The sequence below is a fragment of the Ixodes scapularis genome, unplaced genomic scaffold (genome assembly GCF_016920785.2).
Source record: "Ixodes scapularis isolate PalLabHiFi unplaced genomic scaffold, ASM1692078v2 ptg000045l_1__unscaffolded, whole genome shotgun sequence".
Classification (NCBI taxonomy): Eukaryota; Metazoa; Arthropoda; class Arachnida; order Ixodida; family Ixodidae; genus Ixodes; species Ixodes scapularis.
Genome location: NW_024609898.1, coordinates 130,778 through 146,656, shown reverse-complemented (window position 1 = coordinate 146,656; position 15,879 = coordinate 130,778). Strand labels below are relative to the sequence as shown.

Here is a 15,879-nt window from a genome sequence, read left to right as displayed (position 1 = left end):
ATTGGGAAATTGGAGGTTGATTTGCTAAAAAAAAAACCACTTTCATTTGGCTGTTTTTTTCTCTCTATAAGCAAGCTATTGCAGTGCTTTATAAGTCACTATAAATAAAAAGTGTAAGATTTTGTACGTATGGCAACTATCAGAGCTTGAAACCTCTTTTTTTTTTTTTTTTTTTTTTTTCAGGAAATTATCTTACTCGCAAAAATACACTAATTCAAAATTGGCGCCTCTCATTTTTTAATAGATACCTGTGAACACACTTATTTTCTGATAAATCTTTTTAACGCAATTATTTAAAGAAAATATATTATAGAAAGTTGTAAATATGACGTTTTTGGACGATATTTCGAAAAGTTTACCTACTTTTCCGTGTGACCTATACACCAACTCATGTTTACAAACAAACCGAAGCGCCCCTAGCGGACGCCACCGGCGCCGCGCATGCGCGATGGGGGTGTGGGCAAGAAGCTCGCCGTCGCCCATAAACAAACCATTGAAATGCGATGTTGTCGGCGTCAGTGTGAGTCCTCCTGCTCTTTTTTGCGTTCGAATTGTTGATTCTGCGTCTTCCTGGCGATGTCTAACTACTTGAGCGGCGTCAGCGAAATTACCGAGTCTCGCTACACCGCGAAACTTCGCGTGAATAATGTGACATGTGGTGATTCATTCCGCGTGGACGCCGCAGTATGTGCGCTAAAACCTGATTCGCATGATGAGATTTCGCTCGCAATTTTCAGTCGCGACGCCACTCGGGCTCCAAAAGCGTGAACCGTAGCTGAGGTGGTCGACGTCGATACTGAAAATCGCAAGCAGAATCGGACCAAGTCAGTTAGGCATAGCAAGTCAGTGATGGTCGCGGGAAACAATTATCAACATCTCCTTTATTTACTTTTTACATTGAGCCTGCTTACCAACCTTCAAACTTAAGTGTTTTGAGGCCTGCACTTCTTATAGCAAGTACCGGGCCCACATTTGGTCTACGGGCCGGCGTCGTCTAAGAGAGCAGACGACAAGCAGAAACGTTTGAAAGAGCAGACGACAGTTCGAACGGTCAGGCGGCCGTTTGAACTTGCAGACGCACTGAACGTAGTCCGCAGATGGTACGCACAACTTGATGGCTTTCTGGCGTTCATGTTGGAACAAAACAAATAAATCTGACGACCACAAGTATCTCTGAATTCAACCCAAAGTGCTTCGCGCCTAAGCAATCGTTGTCCGAGGGCGTCTGTTTTTTCCTTTTCACGACACACATCCCGACTCTCGGACGAACCGAGCACCGTGAAAACTGACCTTCAAACCTTTCTCGACTCTTTTGGTACGGCCCCAGTCCCGGCGTTTTGACGAGAAGGCAGGTTTTTGTCTGGCTCCAACGCAGGAATGCACGTCTGGCATGGGGACATCTGCCCACAGCCCCAGACCGGAAGTGCGACCGACAGGTCACCACCGCGCCATGACGTCACAGAGATGAGTTGGTGTATATGAGGTGTCTTAACATACTGAGTATTTTCAGAAAGTTTAGAGTATACTCTTTCTAATGATAACAAATGTGATGTCGTGTGTTAAAGAGAAAGGACAATGTGGATTCGTAAAGCAAGGACTTTTTAAAAAATTTGCGAATGGGAGGTCGATTTTCTGAAAAGCCCAACTTTTCTTTTGGCTAATTGTTTTTCTCTAGCTACCAATTGCAGTGCTTTATAGCGTAAAATATACAAAAAGATATAATATTTTGTTTGTATGGCTGCTATAAAAGCTTACGTTTTGTTTTTTGTTCACTTGTCGCCCAGTAATACAAGTGACTCACAAAAATACACTAACTCAAAATTAACGCATCTGAAATTGATAGTGACTACCTGTAAATTTCTTTAATAAAAGAAGATGCCAACGGCGAATTATGCTAATAAAGCGTCTAGGTCGTAATGTGTTTAATGTTTTTTTTCTAATTGTCAAACCGCCTATCTGCGACAATATTTGACGAAGTTCAGCAAGCTGTGCTGTGTGACCTAATCAATATATTTTATAATCTTTACATCACCATAAAACTCTAACTAAATTCTTCCCTTCGAGTATAAATTGAATACTTCGCGCTATACATATAATGCAGAACATTTGCCTCAAAAACAAATATTTAGAAAGATTTGCAAGTTTGAATTCAATTTTCTAGAAAAACCCACCTATCATTTCTTTCATTTTTTATTTACAGTTAGGCATTATAGACGTCTGTTAAGGACTACGAACAGAAATTGTAATATATTGTTTGTATGGTGGGTATTAGGACTCGAATCTCGTGCTATGATAGTTTTGAACGGGACTTCGCATAGACGCTTATCTGAGCAGAATTTTGACCTCTGCGAGCGTCTGGGGCTAGATAAGAAAGGGAAATATCGCGCGGGCGCCTTACCGCAACCGCTAGCATTGTACCTCCTCCACGAGTGGTAAGTTTAGTGCGCTACTACTCTTCTCACGCGCTCAAAGTCTTTCTAAAAATGACACAACTAAGGGTTTTCGATAACGCTCAGAAACGTTCTAGTCGGAACCATATGTCTACTTCCACTAATTAAAAAAGTTAATTAACAAAACTTCAATTAATTAGCTGGCTAGTTAGTATGCTCTTGCCAATTCCTGACGTCCGCCGTAGATGGTACCCTGTTCCCGAAGACACTTTTTTTTTTTGAAACGCCCTAATTTTTAGGATTTTTGAAAGTCTTCGCAAAAACACCCGCTATTATATATATATATATATATATTTGTTTACTTTGGGCACCACCGCTGATTCCTTCTGGCTGGCTCATTTATTAATTTTGTGCTTCCACTACTTATAATTAGTAAAGCATGTTCCTACATACGTTCGTTATTTTTCTTTTTCTTTTAGAGATGTGCTTTCTGAGCGTATGACTGGATACAGAGCTACGGGCACGCTGGTGAGTTTGTTTAGCCGGTTGAAACGGACGGGGTTCCGGCGCACCGGAGATTCCAAGTTGGTGAGAGCGAACCACGAGCGCGTCGTGAAAGTCGCCGAGATGCAGCACGTGATGCAGTTGCTTCATTGTTCGGGGATGCAGACGAAACACACCGACAAAGCAAAGGACTGGGAACTCGGACACAAGCTGGCAATTCTCCTCGGAGACTTTTTCTGGGCTCTAGCCTTTAAAGAGGTCGCAGATACCCAGGATATGACTGCAAGTATACACTTAGCCAAGTACACACCTCTCGTGATCGTGGCACAAAATGATAGCGTACCAGCGTGCATGACGGCCAGACGTCTCAATCGCGTAATCTCTAATTGCGTACGTTCTTATAATTTCTGAGTGCATGTGTATTATTAGTTGAATGCACGATTGTGTACAGACTTCATAATTCCAGTTCAAGTACCATATATCCCATTCCTTGAGTTTGAAGTGGTCAGTTCTACAATAGGGGCAATTTTTTCATTTTATCAAACCTGACGTCGGCGGTTTTCGATAGCTTTATTCTGATGGAATAACTTCTCTTCTTAGGTAGTTCTTTTTTTTAGTTATTTTCAGTTGTTTGTAAATCACCCGATAGATTTCAATCGTTGCAAATATCTTGGATTATCATATTTTTCTCCGTACCAAGAGTATAATCAGCAGGGATAATTTCGGCTAAATAGAAACGTTTTCTTTAGATAGTATGCACTAAGTGAATAGCCCGCATCTGATGCATACTTCGCCCTTGGTGCATATTCCGTACCTGGTACATATTCGGCACCCATAAGAAAACTCACACAACAATTTGAAAAAAAAAAACTCTCTCTTTATTAGCGAACAAATTAGCTTGTATCACCGAGAAATCGTCATGAACATAATTTGTCTGTCACAAAGTTCGTCACTTCCTGTCTTAATGAATGACCGAGAAGAAGCAAACCCATTTTTATAGTATGCACTTGTGGATAGCCTATACCGCGCAAAACTTTAATGTTTAAACATGTATAAAGCCTGCGGTCCGTAGTCCCGAAAATAAGTACAATATATTTAAATATACCTTTATTGTATTTTTTGGCTTAACAAATGTGTAAATGTTACCATACGCAGAGCGTTGTGCCTTTTGACAAAAAGAAAAAAAAAGGTCACACATAGCCAGCATACTCTTCTCATCTTTTGCAACAAATATTTAGTAACAACAGCCTCGAACACAACAATAAAAAAATAAAAAAGCGACATTTGGGAATGACAATGCAAATTAGACTCAGCATGCAAAATAGACCACTTTCAAAAGTCCATCAAGCAACATTGGCGGTCGCCATTGCTTGGACAGGAAGCGTGTGATTGGATCCGAGTCCTCCCCGAATACTGACGCAGCTTTCGTGGTCAATACAAGCCGAGCCGAGTTCACGCCGAACGCTGACGCAACACTCGTGTCCAATACATGCTCGGAGTACCTGCCCAAGCAACGGCGGACAGGCAATAGAGTACACTTTTGAAAAATTACCCATTTCCCGCCGAACATTACGCTCTCCTATTCACCGATTCACTCTGATTACCGTTCAGTACTGAAAGAGGAAATAACATTTGTTAGTTCGACATGATTACCTCCCAACTCAGCACGCTTATTTCATATTCTTAATTGATTTAGATTGTTTGGTTAGCGTGCGTGAGGAATACCATATATATATTTACCCGGAATGATGGCGCTTGTATTTTGCTGACGGTGAGTTTATCTCCATTTTGTACATTTCCAAAACTTCAGGTACTTTGGACTTTTGCCAGGGCTATTGAATATTTCGCCGCCAGCAGTTTTGAACAAATTCCACACTGTGTGAGCACCGAGTGGTGTAAGGACTTCACTCCAAGGCAATGTTCCTGGTTTCCAAGTGCGTTTGAATGCTCGCTCCTGGTGGCTGGTGTTGATTGTCCAAAGGAACGTGCTGAAGCTCGGAAATGTGGGACCAACCTTGTTTTAGCAATACAGGTGAGCATTCTGTGTTATCGTGTAGCGTTGCAATACTGGGTGTGCGGAGGGGAACAAAATTAAGTAATGGCCGAACTTCAGCGGGGAGTATGTTACTTCCGGTTGGCTATTGTTTTTGCTTGTTTTGAGGACCATCAGTGAGTGGCGCATGCTTTAGAGGTCTCACAGTCAAGGACTAACTGCGGTACGTCTGGAAATTTACTTATACGGAATCGACATGCCTTCCTGATTCCTTGGGTTAAAAAAGGAGCACTCGTTAATAAAAAAAAAAGATAAAATTTGCCGAAGATATTGTGGGCGCATCTACAGGATTACCTATTCAAATAGCCCGGTGCAGGCTGAGAGCGACTTAAAACCAGCAAATCCCTAAACGCGTCCAGCTGCTTTATGAACAGCAAGGCATCAGGGGTGAGCACACACCTCCCCTAGGTGCCGAACATACGCGCCGAGCTTCTCTGCAGGGGCCACCAAGCCGGACAATCTTCCGAAAGTTTATATTACGCTACCCTTAGCGTGACGAGAATCTTTGTGACGCACAATCCTAGTGTTTTGACATACTTGCTTTGGTATTCAAGGTTCGTTCCCTAGAGCGCAGTGCACATTGCGTTTGTAATGCCGTAATAGCCCATCGCCGTACGGAGAAGGCCAATTGAGGCGCCGCGGCGGCGTCGCCGGATCCTCCCGTTTTCGCGTTGCGTTATAAGTCGGGAGCATACTAGCACGGCCCGCCAATGCCGTCGTCCTGGAGTCCACAACGCTCGGCGGCGTCGGTGGCGTACTTCGTCTCAAGATAATCGAAATAATTTCACTCGTGACATTTTCTTCGTGCCGGTACGCATCGGCAACTTAAAAGCACGATACTGAGGCAGCTCTAACGTAGCTCTCACGCAATTTTTCGCTAGTGTACCAAGAGTCGACGCAACAACCATTCAAACACAATGGTAAACATAGGAGAACCAAGACTATTTTTATCTCCCTTCCATGGTGGCCGGAAGTGGGGCGCACATCCTGTATTATAAGAATAGTAATCCCCGTTGTTCCTCACTTCTCGTTGCATAAGTAATCGTTTTAAGAATATACACTAAAACCCTTTTCGCTATTCGGATTATCTAAAAAGTAATCTAACTGAACCATTTTAGTGGAAACCTTAAATCCAGGCAGAAAACCTGAAATTAAGATGGAATCCAATTGTTTGTCGCACAATCCAGACAGCGAAAATATATTCTTTTTTATTTGGGGTAGGGATATATATCCTAAAACTACTGCTGCTTCTAGTAAATATACCTATGGTGTCTGGCAGCCTAAGGAACGCGGGGTGTGGCCACTCCCGAGCATCTCATTAGCTCTCCAGCAGTCAATCGATCGGATTGTGGCATTGCTCAATAAGAAGGCCGAAGAATCAATCACGAGGCAAAAAGTGTGTACATATTAAACCGAGCCCTGCCAATTAAATCTCTAAGGGACTATAGTTACTTTTTTCCAAGCTGTATAAATTATGCAGCATCTACAAAATGTGCAAGTGAAAATATTTTGTTTGTGTAATGTAAAGAGCAGAACTTATTTTATTTCTGTACCCTCCAGGCAAAGGATATCATAAACCAGTTCCTGAAAAACCAAGGCCAGATTCCTGAAATGAGTGTCGAAGAAATTTCTTTGATGGCATTGAAGTTTGGGTGTTCAACAGCAGCATCTGTCTCGTCATCAAAATTTTACGAAGTAAGTTTTATATTTTGTGATCGGTTGTCTTGCTTCATTCTTGACCCGGAGGAATAGCGCGAAGCCAACGGTTTCAACAACAAGAATCTACATTTAATTGGACATTGACGGTACAATGAAGAATAATAACAGAAAACCAGAGAGCACCTGTGGCGCATGAGTCCCGCCAGCGACTCCTCGTGCGTAGCCTCTCATCCGCCTTATCTAGGCGGCACGTGTGGTGTGCGCGTGGCCGGCATGACGTCGTCGCCACGCGGGAGAAGTTCTACCCTGTGCCCTGTAGTCGGGCAACTGGGCTGGGGAACCATCAAGGTGCCCACACTTGCCCCCCTCCCCCATCCCTCAGACTTCCTCTGGCATGTCCATGACAGGGTCGTCGTTGTGGGCGTCAGGGGGAGGAAGGTCCTGCTGGGCGGACCGGCGTAGCAGGTCCGGTCGGCGCCGCTGGCGGAGCGCAACGGCCCGTTCGAGGTCGCGCTCGCCGAGATGGTTGATGCGCGCGATGTGTGTGGCGTCCGACCTCTCGCCATTAAGATGCCCGCGTTCGTGGGCCGCGGGACGGATCTCAGGGACCCCACAGTGCGGACAGAGGAGGCGCAGCTCTTCTGAGGTGTAGAGTGCAACCGGCTCTGCGGGGTGACGATCCTCTAAGGTTCGTCCGCGGAAAGGCTCGGGAATGGAGGGCGGTGCGCCGCCCAGCTCTGGTTGAGGCTGGTCCCTCAAGCGTAGCTTGAACACCCAGCCTACAGACGTGTGCCCCTCGAGTACGGTCCAAGTGGCGATGGTCCGTTGTTGCCGGCTGCTGCATCGCTTGCAGGGGCCTTGTCCGCGGGGCCGTTCTGCTGGGGGTGGCAACGGTCTACGATCCCCTGGGCCGCTCCTGCTACGCCGACGTCCTTAATGGCCCGGTTCACCATGAGCCCGGTCGCCATGTCGTTCAGATGACGGAGTGTGCTGGCGGTGTTGTTCACGAGCCATCTTCGCGGAAAAACAAGGAAGCAGACGACATGGGGGATTAGTTGTGGGTGGAGCCTGACGTTATCTTCGCACCCCCCCCCCCCCCCCCAGAAAGTTTGAAGGGTGGTTACATTTGAAATCGAAAACGCTTGTCGGGGTGGGTCTTTTGATTCTTTTTTAATATATGTAATTGCCCCATTCCTGGAAAAAACAAAACCGCTTTCGAAATTTTTTTTTTAATATTTCGCTTTACAAAACATGATTGAGTGGAGAAGGGTGAAAATCTCTTCTTTACTCTGTGATTTTTCTACCCACTTCTGTATGCAGGTACGGATACGGGAAGCATTGTAACTCATGAGTTAGTAAGTTTGTCACTTATTAAATACTATGCGGGTGTAGCTCTATACATGAGCTATCGACGGGCATAAGTTTATTTCATTTTATTTTCACTGAATTGTTTATATAAAATTTGAAATATCGTCGAAAATGAAATTATTTGATATTTTGAACCCACTTTATCGAAAAAGGCCATTTATTATTTCGTTCAAATTTTTTTTATTATTGCTGCCGATCTTATGAACTTTCAATTGGCTTGATGCGACTTCCCCTTTTTCTTGTTGTATCTTCTCAAGAAGTGATCGAAATCGCTCTCACGTTCTCTGAGCGGCCAAACACGGTTTCCGCAGGTCGGCTTTGCTGCAAAGACTATACTGCTTATTTGTGTGTTCAAATGCAGCGGGTAAATTTATTTCGATTGAGAACACTCATGCTTGGCTAAATATTTCATTTTCTTAATTTTTTAATCATGGCACCTGACATTCTTTATTTGAGAGTTAGCGGTGCAGCGGATGTTCCATTATCCGATGTCTAAAGCCAGGGCACAAAGTGCGGAGAAAACAGAACGAGCCCTTTATGTAGCCAGACCGGGGTCATATACCTGTTCGTGTTATACACAGGTTGTAAGGCTTGAAGCATTTCGCCACAGTACACAATTTTCGTTCGCAGGACGGCTTCTTGATGTGGATGTCAAAGGACTTCGTTAAAAAAAAATTAAAACAATGACAACAAGCGTTCAGCTTTTCAACTTGCCGGAGAAAGAAATAGATATAGTCAGGAAGCACAAAAAAGAAGAGTGGACCTCAGTAGGTGCCGCACGGGATTACGCTCCTCACATGTGTGGTGCCCAGTTCGCGAGCCGGGCGAGGAAACTAAGGGGACATTAGCACGAGATGTACAGTCTCCGGCATTATGAAAGACACATTCGCCGATGCTGTTTATGCAGCGGTGCCAAGCCCGGCTTGGCCGGACGCGCTTTATTTTGAAGGAGAAAAAAGAACAAACCTTTATTTACTCCCAAACCAAAGCAATGTGTGCCTAGCCAAAACAAATCTATCGTAGCCACCTAAGATAAAATCTTCAAATCGCTTTTTCATATTCCCGAAGGTTGTACAATCTTTGCATTAAGCGCGGTGCGACAAAGTGGAGAAACTAAAAGTCTTCAGAGACATTAAGTGACTGCTTTCGCTGCCTTCTGTGCACATTCTTCTTGGCATCAGAGGTATCGATCAGTCTTGAACAAAACCCAACCTCACACACTCGTTCAAACAGAAGGGCCACCGTCTCGGATTCACCGCCCACTCGCTTTGGCTTCAGTTTTCGTTCTGTCCGTCTCGACTTACCACGCTGTTGAACTTCTCGGCTGCATCCGACCGCTGCGGTACAAAGTTCAGCTCGCCCCCGCGCTCGATCGCCTCCACAGGCAAGCCGATGCCGTTGCCAAAAAGTGTCAATATTGCGTTGCTCGTGAACTGGACTATTTATAGCACAACAACATGTTGTTTTACAAGTGCATCCTAAATATACTAGCGTTAATTAATAAAAGTGACTATCGCCAATTGGTGTTTGTGTTCTGTAAAAAATTGTCTTCGCTTCATGTAAACTCAGTCCGTTTTCCTCACTTTTTTTCAGCAAACTGCTTTTCCTTCTTAAAGAGGGGCATTGATATTACATATTTTTTATATACACGCTGACAATAATGAACAGGCGCTTGAATGGTTATTTGGTCGCACGCGACAAGTGTGTAAATATTGCTTTTATTATAAAATTTAAAGAATAAATAATATAGAAAGAGGGATGCAAGACGCATTGTTAGTCACCCATGGGGGGTCTGGTTCGTCGTCTTGCGGGGATCGGGAGAAAAAGAGGATAGGGTAGGAGGCGACAATGGGGATGGGCGTATTTACAGAAATGAAGGGTATAGCCGCCGATGCGATGGAAGGACAGGCCACATCCCACCGCCGCCCCAAACGCAGCCGGAGCACGCGCTCCCCTGCTGGGTGCCGACTTCAAGAAGCCGAAGCGCCACAGGGGCACGAGCGCCCCCGCCACGACTAGGGCGACGGAACGAAGCACCCGCCGCTTCGACCCATCGGCGGCCATAGGATGAAGGCATGTTGTATGCTAGTTCACAGTCTTGATGACAGGTTTGTTGTTTCTAAAAAGTCAATTAGTGCTTTCAGTATATTTGTTCTTCTCGTCCGGGATCCTGATGGGAAGAGGAGAGCGTTGGAATCCCCCGGCGAAACATGGAGAGCCTTCAGTGTTTGCGTTAGTGTGGTTTGCTCTGTTTCTAGCGACTGACACTCCCAAATAATGTGGTTTCTGTCTTCGATGATGTTGCATGTGGTGCGGTTGGGAGACTTAATGCGCTTGATAAGGTGAAGTCTCTTGTTGGTTGAAGCGCAGGCGGCTCGCAACCTGTGTAGGAGTGATTATTGAGGCCTGGAGAACTTTTTTCGCGGAATCAATGCTGGAATGGGTGTTGAATTGGTTTCAATATACGGGTGCATGCTTTCTATTGCCGTTGTTATAAGAGATTTCGCTGCGTTGTACGGGTGGACAAAGATAGTGGGACTTTGGTCTGAGTGGGCCTCTGCTGCCAGCGAATCTGCTCTTTCATTTCCGGGTATACCTACATGTGATGGGATCCATTGAAACCAGATGGTTGTTTCCTGTTTCGCAGCGCGCCTGGTCAAATTTGCGATGGATCTTGCTAGTGGGCACGCTTTTTCCAGGCGTGTTAGTTGCTGTAAGGCGTCTCGAGAGTCCGAGAAGATGGCGATGTTGGTCAGGTTGGTTTGTCGTAGGGTTTGGGTAATTGCTAACCAAATGGCAGCAAGCTCTGCGGTGGTGGAATCAACGCAGATATCAATTCGCCCTTTACCGTGGTGTCTATCTTCAGGCGAGACATAGGCTGCAGTGCACGAGCTGTCTTTTATGCTTCCATCGGTATAAATGTGCGTCATGCCGGAGTAGGTATTTTCTATTGTCTCAACGGCGATGCTCCGCGCTACCACTTCAGAAACGTGCTTGCGTCGGGGGAGGTCGGCTATCTCTGTTGAGACGTGGAGTTGACAGTCGTCCCGATAAGGGGGAGGTATCGGGCATACATCCGTTGGGTAGCCGATAGTATCGCGGAATGTTTTTACAGCCTTTCCAACCTGAGAGTGGTGTCGTGTTATGAGGCGTTGAAGAAGTGGGTCCGAGGATGGAGCATCTGATAGACGGCTGACATATCTTAATGTTTTCTCCTGTGCTTGGAGCTGCAGTGGAGAATCTCCCGCCTCGGTCAAAGTTGGAATGTTCTGTGCGGATTTAGGTAGCCCAAGGCAGAAACGGAGGGCCTTCCTGTGAAAGGTTTCTAAATATTTCCACTGCGTATGATTTATATTTAAGAATGGCAAGGCGTAGAGCATACGACTTATTATTAGTCCTCGGTAGAGTGTCGTCATTGTCATCTGTCTGGCACCCCAGTTTTTTCCAGATATTCGATGGAGAGCGCCGAGGAGCTTATGGGACTCAATGAGGACACCTTTTACCGCGGGGCGCCAAGTGACGCGGTCGTCAATGATTACGCCTAAGTATCGAACTTGTGGTTCACGTCGAATGGCATTGCCTCCAATTTTAAGTGCAGAGTATTTTCCTTTCACTCTGCCTTTAGGGCGATAGGTGAGAGCTTGTGTCTTAGATGTGGAGAGTGTCAGACCGGCATGGTGGAGGAAGGAGGCCGTGCGATCTAGAGCTCGTTGTAGCACTGTGCGGACGGTAGTGGACAGTCGGGTAGGCCCAGCGCACCATAGCGCGACGTCATCCGCGTATATGGCACAGTGTATGGGATAAGGGCCACCCACAGGAAGAGCAGTCGGTAGTCCAGCCATTACGATGTTAAAAAGCAGAGGACTCAAAACACTGCCCTGTGGTACCCCCTGGGTGCTGCTTCGTATCGTGCTCAGGCGGCCAGCCAGTCGGACAGCGAATGTTCTGTTGTGAAGAAAAGAAGTAATGAAGCGAACGGCGCGCCCTTCTATTCCTGCGTTCTGTAGTCGTTCTAGGATTACAGAGTGTGGCAGAGCATCAAATGCTCGATGGATGTCGAGAAAAACGGTGTGGATGACCTTTCCTTCTGCCTTTGCCTGCTCTAACGACGATACGATGTCGCCGATGGCATCTGTTGTTGACCGGCTTCTTCGGAATCCTGACAGCTGATAAGGAAAGGGTTGCGCTCGTTCCAATTGCCAATTTAAACGGCGGTGGATCAGGCGCTCAGTCAGTTTGCATAAGCACGAAGTCAAAGAAATCGGACGGTACGAAGATATGTCAGCTGCAGGCTTGTTAGTTTTTTTTATTGGTACTATTACTGAGTGTCGCCAGGTGTCAAGGACATCCCCAGATTGCCAAATATTGTTTATAAGTTGTAACAGTCCGGGTAGGAATGACTCGTCTAGGTTTTTTAGAGCCTGGTTTGTGATGCGGTCAGGACCCGGAGCTCCACGTCGAGGGCATCGGGAGAGGGCATATCGGAGCTCGGACAATGTAAAGTCATCGTCTATGTTGATTGTTGAATAGGTTGGATGGGGGGGCCTTTTGGAAGGCGGATTTCCTTGGGGAGGGCTTATGGGGCGTGAGAACTCGTCTGCAAAATGTTCAGCCAGTTCTTGGAGCGATGTTTGATTTCCCATTGCAATTGCTGCATAGGAGCATTGGGGAGTCACTGGTTCTAAGAGGCATTGCACAGTGGTCCAAGGCCGCCTTCACCCAGTATCTGTCGATAGACTTTCACTGCGTTGGTCCCATTGTAGTCTCCCCAGCCTTATGGTATATCGACGAAGTGCTGCGTCGATGCGTCGAGATTTTATCCAATCTTCATCTTGGTGTGTGCGTCGGGCGACTCGCTGTGCTCGTCTGGCATTGGCGCGTATTTGAAGATACGTAAGATCGGGTACGGGCTTGCTTATCGGGAGGGGGATTTTTGTTGTTAAGGACGTTAGTATAGCTTCTTCTAAGCAAGGGGCCTTTGTGCTTTTCATCAGATTTGAGAATACTTCTCTGTACCTGTCCCAGTTGGTAATGTTGTGAACCCTGGTTTTTGGTTGGGTGCCATAACGTGCGGTGAGTCGGATTGGTAGGTGGTCGCTCCCCCAGGTGTGTGGTTCGATGTCCCATAGGAAGCTTATTTCTTTTGATACAAAAGTGAGGTCAAGTACACTCGCCTTTTGTAGATTCGCGCGAACGAATGTTGGGGCTCCGGAGTTGAGACAACGTAGTCCAAGGTCTCTGGTGACTTCAAGCAGTGCGGTTCCTCGTTCCGTCGTTGTGTCACTTCCCCAGGCGTAATGATTGGCATTAAAATCTCCGCACCAGACTATAGGCCCTGGGCATCGGTCTCTTATTACTCTCAGCAGGTCTGGGTCCCACGATTGGGCTGGTCGGATGTAGGATGATATAATTACGACTGTTTCATCAGCAATCTGTAATTTGACGGCGACATGTTCGGCAACAGTGGTGTTCAGGTCAGACAGATCTATTTCTCCATGCAGGAAGTGTCGCTTGACTAAAAGGGAAGCCCTTGATGTTCCATCGGGGTGAGCGCCGAGGAGGCCCCTCGATGAGGGGATGCGAGACCGTGATCGTGAGCGGCAGGGTGGCCGTGATGTGAGTGGCTGGCCGTGAGTGTGAGTTCCTCATGAGTGTGAGTAGCCGTGATGGGGTCGTGAGTGGGGCCTCCTCTTCATGAGTGTGAGTAGCCGTGAAGGGAGCGACTCCGAGGGGCCGTGATGTGAGTGGCTGGCCGTGAGTGTGACCTCCTCATGAGTTTGGGTAGCCGTGATGGGGTCATGAGCGGGACCTCCTCTTCATGAGTGTGAGTAGCCGTGATAGGGGCGACTCTGAGGGGCCGTGATGTGATATGAGTGGCTGGCCGCGAGTGTGTGCTCCTCATGAGTGTGAGTAGCCGTGATGGGGTCGTGAGTGGGGCCTCCTCTTTATGAGTGTGAGTTGCCGTGAAGAGGGCGACTCTGAGGGGCCGTGATGTGAGTGACTGGCTGTGAATGGGACTTCCTCGTGATTGTGAGTAACCATGATGGGGGCGAGTTTGAGGGGGAGTGATGTGATTGGCAAGGAGTTTTTGGCACGGTTGAACTCTGTGATGTGAAGGGCTGTGACTTTTGAATGGCGGTGTACTTTGTGATGTGATTGCGAATGACTTTGATGGGTTGCCAATTCCGGTGATGTGATGGTGAGTGAGTGGGTCCCAAAATGCCGACCTATGGTGAGCAGTGACGCTGTGGTACTTCACGTAAGGGGAGGTTCGCTGGGATCCCTTCCGGGTGTATGTCTCCTGCAGAGCAAGTACGTCCGTTTTAAGTACGATGAGTCTGCGACGAAGCTCTGGCAGGCGACGGTGGAACGAATTGGTATTCCATTGGATGATAGATGAAAGTTTCTTAAGGCGTTTTGAGGTTTGTGATCGTTTTCGGGTATCAAGCATGGTGTTGGTATTAATATCTGTTAAGGCTCTGGCAGTTGCCTGAGTCTACTTGATCCAAGAGTGGACGAGAGGTAATGTGAAGTCAATTAGGGTAATGCCTGCTCGTGCGAGCGGGTGCTCCAGTGTGGCCAGAAAGGTACGAAGTAGCGTCGCAAGGGTGTATACCGCGGATCCTAGTCCTTGAGGTTCAGTATTATTGTCGGAGCCTTGGGTACGACATCGGTACGTTGTGTCGCTAGCCCTTTGAGCAGAAGTTTTTATCACTCTTGCGAAGTTGTCCTGGCGTTGCCGCGGTGATGTTTCGGGTCCAACGGTAGTTGATGCGGATGTGGACGCAGCTGACTGACGTGGAAGAGGAGGAAAGTGATCGTCGTCTAGTGGCGGCATCATAGCATCCTCCACTTTCTCGTTTTAGCTGTTCCTGGAAGATGGATTCAGAGTTCCAGCAGTTTTGTTCTTGGTGTCGGAGAGGACAGCTGATTTCGCTAGTGGGTAGCTGACCTTGTGGGTTTGACGATAGCTCGATACAGCTGCTTCCGTTTTATAAAAGGGACAGCTTCGAGAGGTCGCCTCATGCTTTCTTTTGCAGTTGACGCACCTAGGTTGGTCGGCTTGGCAGTCGATGCGGTCGTGAGTGCCGCCACAGCGGCTGCAACGTTGCACATGGGAGCATGCGGTCCCGAACCGCCGACATTTGTGGCACTGTCGTGGTTTGTCGGTGTACTGCAGTACTCTGAAGCGTATATGCCCCACAACGACGTGTTCTGGCATGGTCTCGGTTGCAAAGACAAGATTCACCGTTTCTGAAGCTCCTAGCCTTTTTACTAGGATGACTGGCGTAGTTGCGCTTATAGCCTTTTTGAGGTCGCTTTCTGTGATGTCCTTGTCTACGTCACGAATAATTCCTACGGCCGAAGATCGTGGGTGAGCTTCGTAGGTTTGGACTTTGATCCCTAATAGAATTGTTAAAGTAAGGATCGTTTGCATGGAGCTGTTGTCCTGCATGTCGATTGCAAGGAGGTTCAGTCTGTAGTTCGGTCGAATTTGAATCACTCCATGCGGTGTGATGGAATCTAGCTCTTGAGATAGGGTTAGAGGGTTAAGCTTCGCGATGAGCTTTGTCGGGTCTTGGGGTTTGACGATGACCGTCCGGTTCTTGTGATGGGCATCAATGATGGTGGCTTGACTTGAAGCAGAGCCCCCGGAGAGGTGGCGTCGCTTCCTACAGTTGAGGGTCCAGCCGGAACCCTCTTTTTCTGCGTCATCTATATCGTTGTCATCGTAGCTCTCAGAGCCGGGGGTGGATTCGCTCATGGTTGCGTCGCTCGGAGTACGGGCTTCGGTCAGGATGACTGCCCAAGAGGTTTTGCAAACGCTCCCAGGGGGTTCTAGTTTAAATTACCAAAATGATAGGAAAAAACTAATTTACTTGCAGAGGTGAGGAATCGAGCATC

The 15,879-nt window shown here is 47.0% G+C and overlaps 1 protein-coding gene across 1 annotated transcript; it reads left to right on the top strand.

The window, feature by feature from the left end:
- Window positions 1-2,874: 2,874 nt before the first annotated feature.
- Window positions 2,875-11,519, top strand: LOC120843931. Its single transcript, XM_040215416.1, has 4 exons — window positions 2,875-2,918; window positions 4,705-4,926; window positions 6,508-6,593; window positions 11,423-11,519. Exons 1-4 carry the CDS (start codon window positions 2,889-2,891, stop codon window positions 11,517-11,519), a joined length of 435 nt encoding a protein of 144 aa, XP_040071350.1. The 5' UTR covers window positions 2,875-2,888.
- The last annotated feature ends 4,360 nt before the right edge of the window (window positions 11,520-15,879 follow it).